Source organism: Monopterus albus, unplaced genomic scaffold, assembly GCF_001952655.1.
Source record: "Monopterus albus unplaced genomic scaffold, M_albus_1.0 scaffold193.1, whole genome shotgun sequence".
Lineage (NCBI taxonomy): Eukaryota > Metazoa > Chordata > Actinopteri > Synbranchiformes > Synbranchidae > Monopterus > Monopterus albus.
In genome coordinates this window covers 745990-768285 of record NW_018128073.1, presented here as the reverse complement: position 1 = coordinate 768285, position 22296 = coordinate 745990, and the positions used below count along the sequence as shown (strand labels likewise).

The following is a 22296-nucleotide window of genomic DNA, read 5'->3' as shown; positions in this document are numbered from 1 at the left end:
GCTGCCACACCGTAGGTCCGCCTACAGGAGCACGGCTCGGTTCGGTATCCACGGAGCGGAGGCATAATCGCTGAGAGCACCGTGATCTGGGAGCTTAAAGGCAGCATCACATCCCTGCGTCGCAGTGGTAGCGGATACCGTGTACGCTTGACGGGTGGCATCTATGCAATTGTATTTCGACTTTTCATTTTATTATGAGCACAGAGGAGGGAGAGGCAGGGCCAGCTTGTGGAGAAGCCAGGGGAGGCACTACCATCACCCTCCACCACACCTGGGAGGAAGGCGAACCGCACGAATCCCAAGGACGTCCGCACCCCGACGATGAGGACGAGACGGAGCAGGGAGAGGAGGACGAGGAAGGAGATGGATGCCAGGCGGGCCGAGGCTGCAGGGACACATGTGGGGGGAGCGCAGAGGACCAGGACAACAACGGGGGGAATTTCTCCGGTGAGGATGGGGCGGTCGGGGGCACATCGTGCAAGACCCAGGCGATGCATTCAAACTGCAGCAGCGAGACCTGCATCCCCACTCCCAGCTGCCGGATCTGCTTCCAAGGCGCAGAGCAGGTAAATGTGCAACTACTTGTAGATGAAACCGTTAACAGGTCTGACACCAGGGCGTTATCAGACTCCCGATTTTTTGAATGTGTTAAACTGAATGAAGGTGCGGGGTCCGGTCCTTAAAGCGCTGGACCCCGACTGGCTTATGGCAGCACCCCGTCTAATTAAGATGAGGTGAACCTGCTGAATCTAGGCTTTTGCAACGTTACTGATTGGATGGACTTCGATGATTATTATTAAAAGAGAGCCAGTCAGATTCAGTATCAAAGGAAATGTAAAGACGTGCAATAATTACTACAGAAATTTTAACATGACAGTAAAAACACCCGGGATGGTACAGAAATCAAGTTGATTCAGCAGCACCTTTACCTGCTGCAGCAACGTCAGCGGTTCTATAAGTGAGCTCAGCAAAACCTTGAGGGGTCCTTAAGGGACCCTCAGCATCATGAGGAATATCTGATTGTTACCAACTGAGTTGCACAATACAGAGTAGCCTGTGACAGTGGACAACAACAGGCACAACAGCATTAAACTGTTTCCACAGTTGTGTGGTCAGACTTGAGTTTAGAATGCAGAGGTTTTCTTGATTTATGCACTTCTTTACATAGATATTAAATACAGCTAGCTGAAAAACCTTAGTCAATTGTTTCAAACATTTTAATGACATTATCTGCTTCCTTATGAAAATCTGCTGATGGGTACTTGGATATTTTTAGATTTTGGAGATTTTGTTCGACAACTATCAATTCAAATGGTTGTTTGCTTTAGGATGAGCTTTTTTATCATTATTTTACAACAATTCTCGACTTTTTTTTAGGAATTAGTTCCTGTTTATCTGCTTTTTGGTCAATTGTAAACTATTTGCAATGTATCAAGGGGCGCAGGCCTCGCCGCTGTTGTTCTGCACATATTTACCTCGTCTTCTAATAGTTTAACAGCAAAAGGAAGACTGAGGAAAACTCTGTACATCAAGATCCTGAGTGGGGCACTGATGCATAGTTAGGAGGTCCAGGGTCAGAGGTCAACGTCCAGGCCACACTGTTGGAACTCAAGAAAGATTAAAATGATGAGAATAAATACAAGTTTACATGTGGACAAGTTGCTGCTCTGTAAGTGTCCCGACTTTAAAGTGAGTTGCGCTGAGAGCAGGTCTTTTGCTTTTGGCAGCTGATGCAGCTTCACTGAGTCGTATGTGGTTACTGATAATCTGTAAAGCATCCAAATAACATCTATGTCTATATTCTGTTCATTCATTTAGTGCTCAGTTGTCAGTTGAGTAATAAGTTGAACAGTAGTGTTGTGGGCTGTTTCATCAGTTCCCCAGTTTTAGTTCAGTGAACAATTTAATTGTGCTATGATGCTCCAGATTCTGACAAGAAGAAAATTCTTCAGTGTAAAAAAAAAAAAAAGACAATCCCAGCCTTAAAAACATCCAGTAAGGTTCCAACTCAAATCCAGATTTGTGCAAACCCGACAAACTTAAACACGAGAGGAGGAAGCCAGAACTATATCATTTTTCTGCAGTTCAATTTAGAAGGTTCACATTTTCTTCCCAGTCATAACTGGTCTTTAAAACTGGGTGTTTTAGTTGATGCTTATAGAAAATGATTAAATTTGTTTTTGCGCCAAATTTTAAAATGTCAAGTTTATTTGCATAGCACCTTTCAAAGAGAGGTAAATGAAACAATTTAATAAATGCATTAAAACACAGTAAGAAGCAAAACAAAATCAGTTAAAATAACAAAGTGGTGCTAAGATAATTCTTCAAGGTAAAAACAACCATTTGATCATCAAAGTTTAGTGAAAATGATCAACCGAGAGGCAGAATAATGACAAAGTTATTGTTTTTTAATCCCTGTGTGGAGTTGAGTCAGGTTTTCCCATAGAAAAATGAGCTAACAGGTCAGCTGTACAATCAATACACGATGAAACAAAGTGAACCACATCCGTCATATCAGAGGTGGATGACAGTGGCTGAATCATAATCTATTTATAATAAATATCATCCCTGAGCGCCGCATCAGTCTGGCTGTCTGCACGTCTTCCTGGAGGTGGATGGACAGATGTGGACCAGCAGGGACAAACACATGCTCTGAAACCTGACACTCCGTAGGCCTGTATGGTTCATGACAGCCAGCCTTGATGAGGGACGATTCAGCCCTGCCGGAGCTTAAAGGCAGGAGAGGAGTCAGGGCAGTAAATTCCTAAGTGAATATCCTGTCTTCTGAACGTGGGCTATAGCCTATTAGCAGAGTTAATCTAATAGCTCTGCCTCCGGGTCCAGACTGATATCTGATTTTGATACAGCGCTGCAGGCCGGGGCAAGCTCACCAGTTGTCAAGAAGGCTGCAAAAGAGAAATCTGACTCTTTAAATATTCACAGCTGAGCAGATAGTGAGAACAAGATGTTAACACCAAAAACAGGCCACTCATCAGTAGGTTGCTGGCCTGAATTCTAATCTCCTGTCTGTCCTGTTGTCTTTCGAAACCAGTGCTCTGTGATTCACAAAACTGTCAGGAGTTGTATTATAACCTGACGGGTCAGGAAGCAGCAGCTGACGAATCGACCTCAACTCAAGGTCCACTTACACAATTTTCTGTTCTACAACAGATGGAGTTCGCTCACTTGTGATGAACTAGTAAGAACATGCTATTGGTCTTTTCGGACCTCTCCATCTGGTTCCTTCAAGGTTGCGGTCGATAGTTTGTTCAAACAGCAGTGGACCGCTGCTGCCAGCGTGGATCAGAAGTTTCATTTACTAGACTCTTAGAGCGTTTAGCCACAGCTCAGGGCCCTGCTCAGTGCAGTGCAGTGAAAGCTCCTGTGCTCTTTGAGAAAACAATCCTAACTCAAGTTCTACTTGGCTTGTTAGGAACGTTTAACTGCACTTTGACCTTTATGTGCTGATGAAGACCATGAACTATTGTTGAAAGCTCAGAAAAAGAGCTCATAAGTGGACCTTGGGTGGAAATTGGCATAAAATGACCACAGAACCTAATCTAAAATAAGTTGTACTGGCCAGAGACCTTTGGTGCACGTTAACGTCTCCTCTGAATCCCATTGTCTTCATGAAGAAATGCTTGCGTGCAGTGTATTAGCTTTATGTACACCCTCCACTTGAAGCCTTGTTGACCTCGGTGGTACTACAATAAGTCAAAAGTTTTCATCAAACGTCCCCTTAGAGAAATCTAAAATGCATTAAAATGCACCTTGATGTTGGATTTATCAATTGCAGCTTCGGTGGGGAGCTGAACGTCAGTTCATTCAAACAAGGCCTCCAAGGTCCTGTTAAACCCACAAGGTTAATATGACATGTTGAAAAATGAGCTCCCTGACCACTGACCTTAATATACTATTAATATGCCACTCACAGCCCAGCCGCTTGGTCCCGGCTACAGTAATAGCAATCTGAGGAATGCCTCGAGGAAGAAAGAAAATATCACAGCACGGTGATGGGGCTGCAGAGATTGATGTTGGGCTGCATCCCACTGTTAATATCCGTGAACACTGTAGCTTTGAGAAATGATCATTGATCGGGGCGATGCTGGTAAAGCCCTCTGGTCAAGAGGTCGTGCATTTCCTTTGATGTACGACCTGTTGTGAGGAAAGGCCAAACTGAGGCCTGAGAGCAAGGACTCCTCGATGATGGCAAAGGTGACGGACAGACCTTGAAAATGGAACCAAGATTAATACTGGGGAGACGGTTCTAATATTGATCTGAAAGCAGACAGTTTCTCTCAGTTCCTGAAAGGATTCTGACGTTTAATCTGTCACTGGTCAAAAAAATAGGAACACCAGACTTGACATGAATATCAAGTATCGAGTAACTCGTAGGGTGACCCTGTTCCTCCAGCACGTTAGTGTTTCTTGTGCTGCAAACGTTCACACAACGCTAACCGGTTAGGGAATGAGAGCGGATTGAGCGCTTGTTAACAGCTTTTCTAATGATGGAACAGGCAGAACTCTGCTTCCTCTATACTGGTTGTTGAAGTCGGGACATAGTCTGAGCTCGCTCTCGAGTTCCTCAGTGCTGTATAGAACAATATTCTCATGTCAATGAGCATCTGAGTAACTGATTTGACTTTTTTTTTCAAATTTGTCCACAGATTTTAAGACTATAACAATATTTTTGTGATGTTTAACCTATTTACCATCAATTAACAAAATTTTATAGCATTTACGGCGACTGTGCAAAGCATGCAGGCAGATGCAGCTCTTAACATAGTGTCCTGGCCGTTCTGGTCCTCATCCACTGTGAATCATTAGCCTGCACAACCTTTCATGCTTGTGCATGTTTGCGCAGTTGCAGGAACAACCTCTGATAATCTAAAACACTAATCCAAGTATGAACCATAGTGTGATATAACAACAGAAGTGTGGTCCTTTAGGAGAATATTCACTAACAGAGTAATGGCTTGTATCTGATGGTGATCAGCAGGAGTAACAGTAACAACATGGCTAAACAGAGCAGTACTGAGCAGCTGGCCACACAATCATAAAACCATATTGTGAGGTTTATACATTTCTCCCAACAATCCTTCGTTATTTCCTTGTTTTAATTATCTGCCACCTCCCTCCACACTTGACCTTTGCCCTCTCTGTTGTCTTCAGGGTGACTTGCTGAACCCGTGTCGGTGTGACGGCTCGGTGCGTTACACCCACCAGCACTGCCTGCTGAAGTGGATCAGTGAGCGAGGCTGCTGGACCTGCGAGCTCTGCTGCTATCGCTTCCAAGTGATCGCCATCAACATGAAGAGACCCTGGCAGGTAAATTACTGCAGAAGGTGGTTTTCACACTGCTGCTTTGACCTAAAAACTACTGCTGACTTCATGGGCTCGTCCCACAGCTGACCCAGCACACTGAAGCTATACCTCAAAGCGTCGCCGCTTGTGGAGACGCACCTACTTATTTTTTAATCGGGAAGCTACTGCCCACAATATTTCCTTGATATTATACATTAAAATTAAAGTAGTAAATTTAAGGGAGAGAAGGAATGACCGTAGTGTTTTTATAAGGAGTAGTTTTTTAAAAGAATGACTCATTGGTCATCAGCTGTAGAAATAAGTGGACAAAGCTGCCACGAGTTCACATTCTGACTTTTAAATGAGACTCAAGTTTCTGCTTCAAGTAGAAACAGAGCTGTTGTGTCAAAAGTGCAGACCTTCAGTCCATTTAGCAGCATGGCTGCACAGCTTCAACCACAGTGATGAAGCAGAATTACAGCTAAAATTGGGCCGGAAAAAATAATGCTGTGCATTAGTGAGGAAATGTCTGAGGTGATCATTAGTGAAGACATATTTCTCACAAAACCAAAACAAGAAATGCCTTAGTCATGCCATAATGTCTGCACACACACAGTATGAGCTCAGTGTTGTTGGACCTCTAAACGCAGAGTATCTGAAAATCTCCTCAACTTGCTAAACTGAGAAACAACAGGCTTAAACCAACACCAAAGTCATTAAAGTCCATAATGATTAAAGTGAGGAACATAGAGCTTCAGTCTGAAGATCACGCTGAATTGTTGGCCCTTGATTATCGAAGTGTGTTAGTGCACAAAATTGTTAAAAGTAAGTTTTTAAGGGGTTCTGCTCAAATAAATTCAAGGAGCTACTGTGCATCTAAAATAATGTAATGAAGCATTTATTTTCAACAGAGCAGAAATAAAACTGGTGTTTAGCAGCATCGACTGTGAAGGTGCCGAGTGTTCGTCTCCTCTTCGGTCGCCGCCGGCTGTTCACAGCGTCAGGGTGCTTCCTCTCCTCCGAGCCTGAACAGGCAGAGACTCCTGAGGCTTAAAATATCTGCATTCCGGATCGTTTCGTTCACTTAAGGACATTCATGCCCAGTGAGATCTGTTGGCTCCAGATGGGACTTGAGTCGCTGGCAGACTGAGCAAACACACAGCCGAGGCACAGTAAAGCTCTACTTTCTGTTCAGTCTTCTGAAAGGAGAGCTGTGGGGCTTCACAGTCATCCGCTCAGCACCAACCGCCTTCTCTGTCCAACTCTAATTTCCATTTTCTTCTCCACTGTCCTGTTTCCTGTTTTGTCCTTATTGACTTGGCTCTTCCCTCCCCTTTTACATTGTTCACGGCCTCTTTCCACTTCTTCTTAGCTGCCTCCAGCTCCTCCTTGGAGATTCTGTCATGCTTGTAGCAGCTTTTCAGGGCAGCGTGGGGCTGCCTGGTCATAAGTTGTCATTCTCACCTTCTGATACACCTGGTCTTGTTCTGGTTGATGTGGTTTTCCAGCCAGGTGAGGGGCACACCAGTCAGTCTGTTCACTGCCTGTAGGACATTATGGAGGACAGGCTGTTGTAGCTGTGGGACAAGGCATTTCAGTGCTAGGAAGTCTGGTTTTTTGACACCTTAAATCAGAAATAACCAGTGGTGGAAGAGGCACCCAAACCCTTTACTTAGCAGAAATACAGCAGTTTTTTTTAAATACTCTGTTACATGTAAAAGTCCTGCATTCAAAATGTTATACAAAAGTATTAGCACAGGCACAAACAACTGTTCCTCTTCTTCTTCAGACTTACAGATTGAGCAACCGTGTGATTGATAGTCAGGTTGTCTTGTGGCTCCTTTGTGTCTTTCTGTAGTTATTTTGCAACTGGTTTTAGTCATTTTGTGTTCACTTTTGCTCATTTTCCACCTACTTTTACTTGTTTAGTGTAGTTTTTTTTTTTTGTTGTTCTGCGTTTATCATTGTTTCTGTCTCTTCTGAGACACTGCTGTCTTTGGGGTCTTTTCTCTCTTGTTAGTGGTTTTGTATCTTTCCTTCCTCATTTGTTGGATCTTTGTTTTCATATTTTGATCGACTTCCAACAGAAAGCAGTTATCTCACTGTGCTCTAGTCCAGGGGCCCCTGGGCCCGTTCAGTCATCCATCCCTGGGTGAGAGTGAACCGGAAGAGTAAAACCAAAGCAATGAACTGAAGTGCCCCATAAAGCTACTTAGTGCTGAGGGGAAATGCAGACTCCGGTAATAATTCTGTGCACCTTAATCACGTTATTTGATTGATCCGTTGTTACCATAAAGGTATTGATTTCTAGCTGCTTCAAAAGCTAATTTATTTCCTCCTTCATTTGTATTGATAATTAATATTGTGGTCGCCAAGTTACAATAGCCCGGTGAAATTACCCAGAGAAAAAGGTCTGATGGTCAAGATACACGAGCAGTCAGACAGGTTGGAAAGGTCTGAAGGACAGAAGTGTCCTTGCTGAACGTCCCTGTTACTCTGGATATCTGCTTCAGTCAACAGAACCACAACTATCTGCGTGGCTTCGCACCACAAGAGACAAGTAGGAAAATGTGTCTTTTTGTAAGCTGGCTGAAGAGACAGAAATGAAACAGACATGTCCCTCCTAGACACATCCAGTCCTCCTCATCCTGTTCTGTTCTTATTTGTAGCAGCCCGCAGGAGGCGCTGTTTTTTTTTTCAGCAGGTTGCTCACACTGAGGGACTGGCTGCCCTGCAGGGTCTGTGCCTTCACAGACGGAGACATAAAGAGATAATAAAGAAGATGTACTCACACAGATAATAACCGTTTATTACAAATACAGCCAACACTGGCACTGCAGTATGTACCGCTGCTGCTGTGAGTCAGGTCGATGTTGAATTGATCCTAAGATCATAAAACTAGAGGAATAAAAACAGGCATTTTACGACTAATGTTCATGCATCATAAACGTTAGTTAAGCTCTAATTATTTCAGAAGTGTACCTACATCTTAAATGAAAAGGCACACGACCACGTGTTGTTTGACATTTACACATGTGAAAAGATTAATTTAACCCAAATATTTCAGTTGTTATCGTGTGCGCGCCTTTCTCCCTTCACTTTACACGTGTGCTTTTTCCAAGTCCTGGATGAGTGAGTGAGGGATGAGGAGGAGGAGCTGATGCGGCTTTGCTCAGCTGTTTAGACAAATTGAGATGCTCCTCTGCTCTGTGCGTGCGTCCTTGGGTTGAACTTCATTATGATGCTGCAGCGTTCTGAGACGCATCACGGGCAGAAGCAACTCCAACACGCACGTGGCCATTTATTTGCGGGCCTTTCAAACCTAGTTTTGTCTTGCTGCTGTAGTTCTTTAGCGCTGCACAGACAGTGCGCTTCGTTTCAACCACGTCTACATAAACTGTAACACAAGTGCAGTCTGATCTTTGAAGCACCAGTAGGTAAATAAATACCCTGCAGCAGGTTACAAATGGCAGTTCTTCAGATGTTATTGCACTTAAAGTACTGATCCTATATGTGAGGTCCATATGAATATATATGCATAACATATATTGTATTACTATCAGTAATATACTTTAGAGATCCCCTTGTAACTGCAAAGAGCTGTCCAATCAGAAACTGTTTATTGGAGTAGGCTCTGTGACATATGGCCTACATCTTGTCCTCAGTGTGGTCTCCTGTCTGTATGCAGTGGCAGTCCATCACCATCACCCTGGTGGAGAAGGTGCAGATCATCGCCGTGTTCCTGGGCTCTCTCTTTCTGGTGGCCAGCATCTCTTGGCTGCTGTGGTCGGCTCTGAGCCCGCAGGCCATCTGGCAGCGCCGTGACGTCCTCTTCCAGATCTGCTACGGCATGTACGGCTTCATGGACCTGGTCTGCGTAGGTAAGCCTGGACATGGTCACTGGAGCTGTCGTCATGGGGAGGTTTGACCCACATGTTCTAGGACTTTGGTGTTCTTGATTTTATTAAGACCCTGTGGTCGTGCATGTGCTTGTTGAGGGGGCGAGTTCTTCCTTGACAGCTCCATGAAAATTCAGAGCTACCTGTAGACCACTTTCCTTAAAATAGCCTGAAATCTCAGCACTTAGACTCATCAAGCATGAACTGCACAGTCTAATACTAATTTATGTTCTGTCTGATTTAAGCTTGAGAAACAGATGCTGTTAAAGACAGCTTCATTAGAGGTAAAATGCTTTGAGCTCATGTAGAAGAAGAGAGAATCAACATTTCTTGTCCATTTTCATTGGTGTAACAGGATTGATTGTCCATGAAGGGGCAGCAGTGTACAATGTCTTCATGCGCTGGCGGGCGATGAACCTCCACTGGGACGTGCAGAGCTACGACAAGGCAAAGGATATGGAGGAGACGAGCACCGGTCACTCCTCACTAGCTCCTAGGACGCTCTGGTTACCTCTGGTCACCTTCGGGCCCAATGGACCGTTACACTCCACCCAGCTGGGGCCACAGCCGTGGACCTGTCTCTGTCTGGCCCCCTTCTGCCCCGGTCTGGTGCCCCGGAACAACCTGAGCCAGGACAGTGACTCAGGAGAGGTCGTTATTCGTGTAACATCGGTGTAGCACCAGGAACTCTGATGGTTTACACTTGGTGGTAAAAACGTTTATAGAGTTGCACAACCTGTTGTTTCTTTATTTTCAGCAGGGTTTCCTTTTCCTGAATGTGACGCTTTTACCTGAACAGAGTTGTTTATGTGCTCTGGGGCCGGTCCTCAAAGCAGTTAAACAACTGAGCTGATGTTGTTGCTGTTCTGTTTTACTTTCAGAAGTGACACTTGTGTTTGCTGCACAGACACTGAGCACCTCCCTAGGAACAGAAAAGGTCATATTTACAACTTGCCAGTATTCACATGATCACACATCTCATGAAAGTTTGGGGTTGCACGGTGGGCTGTGTGCAACAAGAAGTTGGTCATTTCAGTAGTTACAACGTTTCGTCAGTTAACATTTGCTTTGTAAGCAAAGAAAAGCTACAGGTACACTGCAGTACTTCAGACACCAGTACTTTTGTCAGCTCAGCTTTGTTTCACTTCTGCTCATTGACCTTTAACCTGGATCTGTTTTTAATACTGTGTAGAGAACTTTGCCTCTGTATCACTGTGTTTCTTCGGGATACATCTTTACTTGTTGTACAAGAGAAATCTTACCAGGTATTTCCCAGCAAGCAGCTGACAGACGATGCAGGATTCGGAGATCGATACATATTGATTGAGCACAAAACCCCTGTTGGTCACACAGATATAAACATTTGGCGCACAGTGATGCTAGTATGTGAACTTTGTATCTTCTAGTTGTTGGTGTGTGTTTGTGCCGGGTGGCCACGAAGGATCGATCCTCAGATCGTTTGTGCTGGTATTAACTGTGGTTTTGATGTGTATGTACTCTGTTCTGTTGAGCTTCCAGGGGCCCTCTGGAGTTTGGGGTGTGATGGATTTGGGGTTCTGTTCTCGACCAGAGTCACTGGGTTGTTTTTCTTTTTGGTGCCTTAAGAGGCTGGGTAACGACGTTGCATTGTGCAGCACACAACCAACATGATGTGACTTTTGCTGTTGGCTGTATTTCTATTTCCTTTGAATGTAATATGTCATGTATAAAGAATATGTATATGCACAGAGAGAGGTGTGGGTTATTTGCCTGATCTCAAAGTGACTTTAAAGCATTGCTGCCAGACACCGAACTCGATGGTGGCCTGAACGGTGGCGCGCAGCATCTCCCTGGGGAAAGTGCAAGGACATCAAAATGTTGGTGAGTCCAGCTTTCTGCACTGGCTTTTTGCTACTGTTTCAAATAACATTTTGACTTGCACTCCTTTGATTTATCACTTGTGGTTGGACGAGGGTTTAACTGTCATTTACAAGAGGATGTGTCTAAGGTCAGCATGATTTAAATGGCGCCAACAGGACGCCACCTCTCCAACAGCAGAACCAGCTGAGTCTGATTGACCCACCTTTGTGTGTGACTTTAGATGTGATCATATGACTCGTTGTACTAACTAGTGCATGTGAAACATATAAAGGACTTTACCTGGTGTGGATGGGATTACTTCAGCCTTGTGATGAGACAAGAATATTCTAAACCCTTGTCCAGAATTCAGTTTTCATGCATAGAATCTTAAAGCACAGCCAAGAGATGTTGTTTGCTGTTAATGTTACTAAGTGAATGTGTTTTAAAGTTTCAGGACTCCCATTTCCACAGTAGATCAGAGTCAGAGAGGCTCTTCACTTCCTGGAGCTCGCCTAGCGTCTGCGCAGATTGGCAAGGCCGGTGTAAACGTCGCTAAGTCCCCGCATCGACTGCAGCTTGTTGTCGCCGACCTCCGTCACCGTTGCTGCGCGCTCCCCTCCACTCACCAGGCGACGCGCAGTTCATCTCAGACAATTGGAACCAGCTTTGAATGACGTGCGTTATGAGATTCTGCTGGAAGCAGACGGTCACCAATTTCCATCAGGGGGTACACGTGGTCAGCAGCAGCACTCAGGTAGGCTGTTTCATTTCATTTAATTTAAGTGCAGTTGGGGTTTTAGTTGGTTTGTGTTTTGTTTGTGTCGTGCGCAATGACGCATGTGCTTGGAAGCGACATGATATATAAGCCATGCACAGTCAGCTTCATGCTATAACCATAACCTCGTTGTGTGGTTTCTTCATATCTATCGGACGAGAACAAGATCAGGACCGTAGTGGACTCGGATCTGTTGGGATCGCGGTTCCATGATGTGGTGCAACGCGAGCCCCATCAGTCTGGTCCTGCACCCAGCTGAGCCCCGTAGACCCTTTTTGAGGAATCAGGAGAATTTGCTTCCACTGTAGCGATGAGTACAAATTACACTTTGCGTTAGAAGAGTCTGATTTACTAGTGTACCTTTTTGTCTTTTAACCTGCATCTTGATGTATTTTAGTTCTCACAGATGATGCCTGTATGGAACCAACATATGTCCTCTGCCCTCCTCCTCCTCCTCCTCCTCAGTGCTGAGGACAGAGCAGTGATGGTGTGGTCTCTGGCAAACATTTTACCTTTCAGGGCAGACAGAAGGCATCTACATGTAGGCTATCTACAGCATCAGAGATACTTTTGAAGATTCTAGAAAACGGATTAAACAAATGTTTTATATTTCAGATTACCTTAGTTTCCTGAGCACTGACACAGAATCACAGATGTAGCTTGGCCTGTGAACTCTCGTGGACATGGTCAGGTGCCAGGTCTTTTCTCATGTGGAGGGTAGTTTGTGCTCCACACTGACACAATTCCACATTTACTGTGATGTCTCAGGAAGATCCTGTGCCTTGACGATGGACAACTATCAGAGACGGGTGTTTGGTTTACTGTGACCTGATGTCGGAGGACTTCACAAACAACTCTGCTCAGTGTCCTCTTGTCTGCCGCCCTGACAGCAAACGCTCCCAGCAAATCACAAAGATGTGACTGCCAAAAAGGATGTCCACCGGAGAGGTGAGCTGGGTCTGTTCATGGCCAACTGTTTAATTCACTTGTGAATAAGGAACATCAAAGGGGAAGGCACGTATAAGTATGTACATATATGTAATCTTAAGACTGATTTCCCTTCTCTATGTAAACTGGCCGTGACCGAGAACAGCAGCAGAATCAATGGATGGAACCAGGAACAGCTGACGTCACCGGGAGCAGCTGACGTCACCAGGTAAATTTTTACCTCTTCACATTTTTTTGCTTTAAACTTCTTTTTCCAACCCACAAAAGTCACACCTGTAATGAAACCTGCTCCATGTTTTCTGTGATGCAGAGCTTGTCACACACATCCAGGCCATTGTATTTGACTTGAGAGACATGACCACAGATGTTTTTACGTATTTATTATGGGACAGTGCGCATTAATCAACACTGACACCTATAACATCAGGGTGAATGTGCCGGGGTTAGCTCGACCGCTACTTTACACCCACAGTCCCAACCTAATTAAAAATGACAAATAATAAAAAGCTACAGGCGCTACAAACAAGTTACTCCATCAAAAATCAGGTCATTAATGAGAACATGTCTGAGTGGATTTGAACCATATTTTATATTTGATTTTTAAAGTGCTACATGATGTGCGGCTCCCTGTCTTACTCCAGAGAACTGCTGCCTTCACAGAAAAGGCTGATTGTCCAGCGTGATGTGGCAACCCACCTGTTTTAAGTTTAACACTAATAAATGTTAGTTTTTTTTTTCACATTGTCAGTTTTATAAGTAACAAAACGCCTTTAGAGACCTCATCAAGCAGAACAGCACAGTCTGCTTTAACAAGGGAACTGGAAATGGAGTGAAAACAGTAACTGTCCAGGTGGTGAAGACAGTGAGAGTTACTGGACACTGCTGCTGTTTCTGGACTGGAAATGAATAATAATAAATCTGTGGAGAGTGAATGATATGGAATACAGTGCCTTGCGAAAGTATTCGGCCCCCTTGAACTTTGCGACCTTTTGCCACATTTCAGGCTTCAAACATAAAGATATAAAACTGTAATTTTTTGTGAAGAATCAACAACAAGTGGGACACAATCATGAAGTGGAACGAAATTTATTGGATATTTCAAACGTTTTTAACAAATAAAAAACTGAAAAATTGGCCGTGCAAAATTATTCAGCCCCGTCCGAGATACTGTTGTGGAGAAGTTTAAAGCCGGATTTGGATACAAAAAGATTTCCCAAGCTTTAAACATCCCAAGGAGCACTGTGCAAGCGATAATATTGAAATGGAAGGAGTATCAGACCACTGCAAATCTACCAAGACCTGGCCGTCCCTCTAAACTTTCAGCTCATACAAGGAGAAGACTGATCAGAGATGCAGCCAAGAGGCCCATGATCACTCTGGATGAACTGCAGAGATCTACAGCTGAGGTGGGAGACTCTGTCCATAGGACAACAATCAGTCGTATACTGCACAAATCTGGCCTTTATGGAAGAGTGGCAAGAAGAAAGCCATTTCTTAAAGATATCCATAAAAAGTGTCGTTTAAAGTTTGCCACAAGCCACCTGGGAGACACACCAAACATGTGGAAGAAGGTGCTCTGGTCAGATGAAACCAAAATCGAACTTTTTGGCAACAATGCAAAACGTTATGTTTGGCGTAAAAGCAACACAGCTCATCACCCTGAACACACCATCCCCACTGTCAAACATGGTGGTGGCATCATCATGGTTTGGGCCTGCTTTTCTTCAGCAGGGACCGGGAAGATGGTTAAAATTGATGGGAAGATGGATGGAGCCACATACAGGACCATTCTGGAAGGAAACCTGATGGAGTCTGCAAAAGACCTGAGACTGGGACGGAGCTTTGTCTTCCAACAAGACAATGATCCAAAACATAAGGCAAAATCTACAATGGAATGGTTCAAAACTAAACATATCCAGGTGTTAGAATGGCCAAGTCAAAGTCCAGACCTGAATCCACTCGAGAATCTGTGGAAAGAACTGAAAACTGCTGTTCACAAATGCTCTCCATCCAACCTCACTGAGCTCGAGCTGTTTTGCAAGGAGGAATGGGCAAAATTTAAGTCTCTTGATGTGCAAAACTGATAGAGACATACCCCAAGTGACTTACAGCTGTAATCGCAGCAAAAGGTGGTGCTACAAAGTATTAACTTAAGGGGGCTGAATAATTTTGCACGGCCAATTTTTCAGTTTTTTATTTGTTAAAAAAGTTTGAAATATCCAATAAATTTCGTTCCACTTCATGATTGTGTCCCACTTGTTGTTGATTCTTCACAAAAAAATTACAGTTTTATATCTTTACGTTTGAAGCCTGAAATGTGGCAAAAGGTCGCAAAGTTCAAGGGGGCCGAATACTTTCGCAAGGCACTGTAGCTGTCAAAGATGCTCTTACTTACCCGGTTTCATTGTCAGCAAAGATAACAAACTAAAGTTTAGAAATTTCACCTAGTTATTAAAAATAAAGTGAGAATTCAGTTCCTCTTAAGACTGATGTCTTTTCTTCATGCAGCTTTGCAGCAACCTGGAGAAGCACCAGACAGCCGGATGGTTGGGATGAGGACCAGGGGACGTTACCAGGTCAGCCACGTCTTGAGTTACAAATGGAGGGATTTTATTATTTAGTGATGGCTGTGTCTGAAATCGCTCCCTCGTACTGTAGATGTCCGGTCATTTAGTAGTGAGCAGTAAACAGATTTCTGAGTCAGCTGCGATTTCTGCATTTATAAAATTAGCTGCATTGCATTGTGGGACTGTTTAGCAGGAAGTAGTGTAGGTTCCGTGTTTTATTTCTCACTTCACTGTGGAGTGTTTGAAAGCCCTGTTCTGGTGGATAGATGTATACACTCAGCATGTGAACAAATGACAAGCTGGACAGTAAATGCAGTTTGGTGGTTTGTCGGTTATGATCTAACATTTTATTTAGTCACTGATGTCACAGTCTGTGACGGCGTCATTTATGAGCTGACAGTGGGCAACATGATGAAACAGCTGGATGGATGGAGCGAGGAACATGTGACTTCACCGTGCAGGTCAAATGATGAGTTAGAAAGAAATACATTCAGGAATTTTTGATATTAACAATTTGAGGTAAAGTCTACTTGCCCCAAAGTGGAGCTGGAGTTTTCCTTTAAAGATTTTTTTAGAACGTTTTTCCTTTTCCTGTCAAAAAAAAAAAATCATAGCTGTAAATCATCAGTGTTAAACCTTTCAGGTGATAAAGATGTAAAATCTGCACGAAGCCCAAAACAGCAGACACCATGAGCCGAAGGCTTGTTGTTCCACTGTGGAAATGATTAGGGTGCTGTTCTATAATGGTTATCTATTTAATGTTTAATTGAAAAACTTAACATTAAGACACAGAGACGTGATGTTTGCAGATTAGAAAAAGAGAAAGTTAAAATCTGTCTGTCTCAACAGGTAAAACCCCAGTGACACAGGAAAGTGGATTTATTTATTTATTTTTTTACTTCTTATGCTTAATGTTAGAGTTCCTGTATGCATCTGTTTCTAACCTGTAATGCAATTTACCCGGTGAGGTCACATGTTGCTGCCGGTTCTGGTGCTTTTCTGTGCCAACGTGCACGCTGGAGGGAAATCATAGCACGTTTCCCATTGTGGGCTCATGAATGTTCACATCACATGAACTGTAACATAATTAGAGATGTGGTGATAATGTGGGAATCCCTGTCTCTGAAATGAACACGGTGTAATGTTATATAAATTGTGGCATCATCTCTGGCACCAAACAAATCTTTAGTGTTCACAATCTAGAGGTGCTACTGTTAATTCAGTCTGTTAACATAGTGTAACAAAGAAAATCCGAGCGAAGGCACCTTCAGACCAAACGTGTAACCGTTTGTAAGAGCTCATAGAGAAAACAGGAGTACTGTACACTGTCAGCCGCACGGTTGTGTAGAGAAAAATACAAGGTTTTTTAATCTCGAGGAAATCGCCATGTGTCATTATGTAGGAAAAACTAAGTAGGCAATGACAAAATATACAGCCACATGATTATGTAATATACATAACATTGCACATTATAAAAATGAAACCACACATAGAAAACAGTCAGTGTACACAATATACAACAAGGCACTGTAGAAGACACCTGCACACACACACACACACACAGTCTTTGGATGGACCTGCCGCCCGCGGAGCTCCAGGGGAGTGTTGTACTGCGCACCGTCCAACACAACAGGCCATTCAAACTAAAGCGTGAGAGAGACAATAACTCGAAGTTACTGCTGTTAGGTGAAGCTTTAAAGCACACAACTGTTGTAGATGATGAGACTTCAGTGAACGTTTGAGGTTTCATTTTGGAGCTTTTGTGCAGCTGCAGAGAGATGATGCATGTCCTCAGTGGCACCTGTGGATCTGGTGAAAAGATGTTGGCAGTCAGGATTTTTAAATTTGTCCTGTTGACTCTGTTTTGTAATATCAAAGCTGTATTTACAGCCCATGAATGTGGTGACTGTTGCACCTCTGGGCCAGACTTTCACATTAGTGTCGAGCCGCTGTCGTTTAAAGGGGATGTTTGTGTTGCTGCTGTTCCAGTTGTTGCGATTGATACAGAATAGAAAATGGCAAATTATGCAGCAGTTAACTTTCTCTTCCACTATCATTAATCCTCTTAGTTTGGAGCATATGGGCACCTCAGCCCAGGATATGTGGTTCTGTGGAGAAAAGTTGGACCTTCTCCATGTAGTGGCTTTAAATTTGGCTGAATCAGCTTTATTGGCCAGGTGTGTTGGACACACGAGGAAATCCAGTTCAGCGTAGGAGGTTTGCGATGCATGAGCTGATGGTGGTCATTCCCCTCTAGCAAATCTGTTTTAGTTGATGCAGAAGTCTGTCTACATTAAGGATCTTTGACATTTTGATCACTTTGTCTCGAGGTTAAATTCCAGTCTCGAGGAAAAAACATACAGGACTTCATCCTGGAGTTTAGTTTGAATGGCCTGTGTGCGAGGACAGATTTTGCAATGTACAGGTATGTTGGTGGTTCAAGGGAACATGGGAGCACCTTTCAGGTTCTACTTACAAACATGGCATCAATAAGACAGACAATCTGCTTTAGTCTGAAAAGGCACCTGTGTGACCTTTGGAGCAATTCAATCAAAACAGTGAAATAGTTGAGACGAGTACAGTTACATATTTACAGTGTACGGCTTATCAAGATGGTCAAGTCCCAGAGTTTTTCAAAGCAGAGGGAAAAAAGGCCTGAAGGTTTTTTTTTTGTTTTTTTTTTAACATTTCGGACAGACACCTGTTCAAACTCGTACTCACGCAGCCACACGAACAAACACCTCAGTAACTAATAGCCCCGTCCTGCAGCGACAGTCCCTGTAGCAGGGGAGCGTGTTAGCATCAGGAAGATTAACAAAGCTGCATTAAACCTTCACTTTAGGTTACAAGCAATGTAACTATGATTTTGAGGACACGACTTAAGTCTTCTAATGGTAAGCACAAAATTTTGCAAGCAAAACAAAACTGAGGCCACAAATTACAAAATTAAGGGAACAATTTGTTGACAGTTTTCCAGCAACAGGATTTTGTGTGGTATCACAGAATCTGGTTTTCACAGCGGATCCCTGTCGACTTAATCACTGCTAAATGATTAGCAGTGTGGTTGTGTGATGTTTTGGAATGAAACCAGTCAGGGTAGTAATCAGAACTAGTTAACAGTGATTGTGGTTTGTCTCCAGCATTCACAGGCAGTCTGACATGTACGAGCTGCTCTCTCCACAGTGCCAAGGACGGGTGTCCACGCTTCACCCTCCAGCTGCACTCGGGCATGTGGCCATAAGGTCAGAGTTCACCAGGCGCTGCACTGGCTACCGTGGCTGCTGACGGACTGACAGTTGCTGTAGCGCTTCTTGACGATCATGCTGATGTAGGCCTTCATCAGCTTGGCGATGTCCATGACCTATGGAGGAGGAGGAGTTCATGATGTTTCAGGATTAAAGGTAGGGGGTCCTATGATCTGCATGCTTTTCTGAACGTGAATATGTTTGCTAATGACCAGTAAGTGCTGATGTTGCCTAAAGTTCACATAGTTTATTTATGTTGTACGAACCATCTGGGTTTCAAAGACCAGCTCTCGGCCCTCCACTGCAATCTTGTAGGCGTTGGGCTGCGGCGCTCCAAAGGAGAGAATCTGCTCGTATGGGAAAACCTCCAGAGGCCACGGCTCCCCTCGTTTGTACACTGATATGGCCTCCCTGCTCACACCCAGCCACAGCTCGGAGGGGAACGCTCCGTCCCGACACTGAAAACAACACATGAGAGGTCTGCTGATGAAGACTGACAGGTAGGGAGGTTGTCACACACACTGAAACACCTGAAGTCAGCTGTCTGGAACTTTTGTACATGAGCAAGAATGTCTGACAGTCTGATGTAAAGTCGTGACTAATTATTTCCTAGAAATCAGGAAGTGCTAAGACAAACTGTATTAATGTTTTGCTCTAATCTTTCTGGCCTTTTGCACACAGCTTTTAGTGAGTTTTTAATTTGAAATTTCCGAACATTACATCGCCACCTTCGCTGTTTTAAGTTTTCTTACCAAAGCTTTAATACTAGTCATTTCCAATTGACCATCATTTCTTAACGATGTAGAATACTTGCAGATTTTGTGACGTTCTCATGAATGCGGTTTGTATTGATGCCTTTCTCTCTGTTACTCACCTCCACATTGAACAGTGTGGATCCGTATCCCTGCCACTCCTTCACCACCGTCATGTATTTGACCATGGCCTGCTCCTGGTTCATGCCCTGCAGTTTCTTCCACTTGTCCATCACGCTGGTTCTCACGGCCACTGTCTCCTCCCTCATCCACACCTCCAGGCTATTCTCCTCCTCCAGCTTCTGTCGACTCAGTGAGCCGCTCCTGAAGCTCCGCCTCAGTGTTCCCTCCAGGAAGCTTGATCGTTTCCTCTCTGCCGTGCTGGAGCGGTCTGCAACGGATCCGGTGCCTGGAGCGAATGTCTTGGCTGAGTTCTGCACCCGCGCCCGGAGTCGTGCCATAGGGAACACCTGGGACATTTCAGGGGCGCCGGCCTGGGAGCTGTGGTCACCAAGGAGGTACTGAAGTCTCAGTGCAGCCAGGAACTGCAGAGTCTCCTCCGGGGCCGGATACTGACCACGGATGACTGCTTCATGGGCCTGTAGACAGAGAGAATAAAGGATGAAGACTGCGTCTGTAGGTAAGCAGCTGCTTTCTTTTTTTTTTTTTTTAAAGTATCTGACAAAACAAGCATTTTGAAACGAGACTATTTCAAGCTGAAGCAGATGTTTTCTCATCAATAGCACTTGGTATCTGCCTACATTTTTGTACAGTACCGCACCAAGTAATTTTTCAGTCCCCCGATTGGAGAAAAACATTTTTACATGCAATTCAAAAGCGCAAGTGTTTGATTTTGCCTTGACACAAAGCTGTGGTACTAATTGTAGCAAAAAAAATAGAAAAGAACCCTAAAATGACTCCATTAAGATTTAATAAGCATATGAATCTACTCAGATATTTGGTGGAAATTTTTAGTGCTTGACTTTTGTTTTTTAAGTATTCAACATTATGAAAAGCTATATCAAAATACTTTAGTTAATTTAATGTTAATCAGGACTCAGATAATCAGTTATTCAGTTCACAGGAAATGAGTCTATCCGTCAGTTTTGATAATTGGTTAATTGTTTGTGCTTTATCAAGAACAATGAAACCTATTTGGGATTTGCTGGCAGAACAACATGAGGAATCTGAAGATGTTACCTTCTCTTTCACAGTGACTGTTATTTTCTGATTGTCAATCTGATGACTCTTACAGTTTAACTTGTACCTGTTCAAACATGAACGCGAACTCCACGCTATCTTTGGGAACGTTGTCTGTGTCCAAGAAGCAGTAGAGCTTGAAGTAAAACCTCCAGCCAGTGTTGTGTTCATCTGGACTCGCTGAAAGCCTGGAGGCCAGAGGGTGAGTTAACAGTGGCCAAAATACAAAACCATATGGAACTGCATTGCATTCACCAAAGGAAAACAAAAGGAGGATGTTATTATGACTTACTATCTCATAATTATGAGATAATGCAGAGGTTAGAACGCTGCAGAACCTGAATGAAAGTCTTCTGGTTTTAACAAATTCTTTAGTATCAAAGTAATTCAGTGATAGCTGTGGGTACATCCAATAGTCCATAGCAAAAGTGAACTGTTAGTTCGGTGTCCTTAGTGTTCCAGAACGTAAACAAATATGGGCCTCAAAGTTGCTGCCTACAGTGTAACTCGTTAGGCTGCATGTACTGAGCAGGAGGTGGAAAGCTTCAGAACCTGCTTGAGAAACACTGGGTTTTTAAGATTTCTTCAGTCTTAACGCAAGTCAAGTACAATAGCATGTAGCAGAAATGAACTGATAAAAGTTCATTTGGCATACTTAGTGTTCCAGAACGTAAACAAATACAGGCTAAAAACAGACCCAAGCTGCAGCCCACGGTCACTCGTTATATCTATGGCAATGTCATACTTGATGTTTCTTGTAAAAGTACAATATGTTCGCATGATTAAACTTATGACATTTTCCAAAATACTATGCAAGAAAATTTTTTGCGGGAAATTTTTTTTTTTTATTTAAGCTTGTGTTCATTATACTGATAGACCAATAGGATCTAGACAATTAACTCAGGCAGCCTGTAACACCTCCGTCTTCTTAAGTATTACAAAATCCTGATCCCTGGATCTCATATGACAAAGCATTAAACATTAGGTCATCACTTGTGAACAGATACAGGAAGTAGGGTACGGTGTGGGTGCCGTTTCTAGCCCAGGCCTGTTTGTTTATGGTTTGTACACTAGGTATGCCGAGTCAGCTATTAGCAGGTCATTCTGGCACCTAGCCTAATGTTGGATGTGCTTTCAGATTTACATACATAGTTTACTGAAGAAATCCTAAAAACCTAGTGTTTCTCAAGCAGGTTCTGAAGCTTTCCACCTCCTGCTCAGTACATGCAGCCTAACGAGTTACACTGTAGGCAGCAACTTTATGGCCTGTTGTAGCCCATATTTGTTTACATTCTGGAACACTAAGCACACCGAACTAGCTATTAACAGTTCACTTTTGCTATGGACTATTGGATGTACCCACAACTACCACTGAATTACTTTGATACTAAAGAATTTGTTAAAACCAGAAGACTTTCAGGCAGGTTCTGCAGCGTTCTAACCTCTGCATTATCTCAATTATGAGAAAAGATCCTCTAATTGTTTTTCTTTGGTGAATGCAATGTGCCTCTGTAAAACCACACACAGACACTATGACACCTACTTTTCAAACTTGGCGATCACGTCGGCCACCACAGTGCGGCTCTCGATGGCTTTCTCTGTCGTGTCATTGTGTTCAAACAGAGCGAACATGTTCCTGCTGTCCTCCATGGCCAGGCCACGGATCAGCTTCTCCACCACCTGACCCAGATAATATTCAGTAAATAAGGGTCCAGTTCACTAGCCCTGACCATAGCACTGTGTCCACGCGCCCAACAGCCCCTGGTG

The 22296-nt window shown here is 43.6% G+C and overlaps 2 protein-coding genes and 2 long non-coding RNA genes across 5 annotated transcripts in view; 3 read left to right on the top strand and 1 right to left on the bottom strand.

The window, feature by feature from the left end:
* Window positions 1–18602, top strand: part of marchf11 (membrane-associated ring finger (C3HC4) 11) — a 19662-nt gene extending 1060 nt beyond the window's left edge. The window contains exons 2-9 of one of the 2 annotated variants that reach the window (XM_020617724.1): window positions 16–566; window positions 5173–5328; window positions 8993–9185; window positions 9559–11796; window positions 12586–12765; window positions 12911–12973; window positions 15274–15341; window positions 18516–18602. In XM_020617724.1, the coding sequence (XP_020473380.1) occupies window positions 195–566; window positions 5173–5328; window positions 8993–9185; window positions 9559–9881 (1044 nt within the window). In that variant the 5' untranslated portion in view covers window positions 16–194 and the 3' untranslated portion in view covers window positions 9882–11796; window positions 12586–12765; window positions 12911–12973; window positions 15274–15341; window positions 18516–18602. Of the gene's footprint in view, window positions 1–15; window positions 567–5172; window positions 5329–8992; window positions 9186–9558; window positions 11797–12585; window positions 12766–12910; window positions 12974–15273; window positions 15342–17662; window positions 17749–18515 lie in introns of those variants that run through there. The other variant, XM_020617723.1, reaches the window with a different exon arrangement.
* Window positions 18563–22296, bottom strand: part of myo10 (myosin X) — an 88993-nt gene continuing 85259 nt past the window's right edge. Inside the window, exons 37-41 of the mRNA XM_020617730.1 lie at window positions 22073–22209; window positions 20597–20717; window positions 19452–19928; window positions 18844–19035; window positions 18563–18693 (exon numbers count right to left, since the gene is read on the bottom strand). Of these exons, the coding sequence (XP_020473386.1) occupies window positions 18583–18693; window positions 18844–19035; window positions 19452–19928; window positions 20597–20717; window positions 22073–22209 (1038 nt within the window). The 3' untranslated portion in view covers window positions 18563–18582. The remainder of the gene's footprint in view (window positions 18694–18843; window positions 19036–19451; window positions 19929–20596; window positions 20718–22072; window positions 22210–22296) is intronic.
* On the top strand, window positions 18605–19554 carry LOC109970278 (uncharacterized). Its single transcript, XR_002276391.1, has 3 exons — window positions 18605–18733; window positions 18893–19077; window positions 19467–19554. It is a non-coding gene; the product is annotated as an uncharacterized LOC109970278 (long non-coding RNA).
* On the top strand, window positions 19841–22241 carry LOC109970277 (uncharacterized). Its single transcript, XR_002276390.1, has 3 exons — window positions 19841–19969; window positions 20585–20731; window positions 22153–22241. It is a non-coding gene; the product is annotated as an uncharacterized LOC109970277 (long non-coding RNA).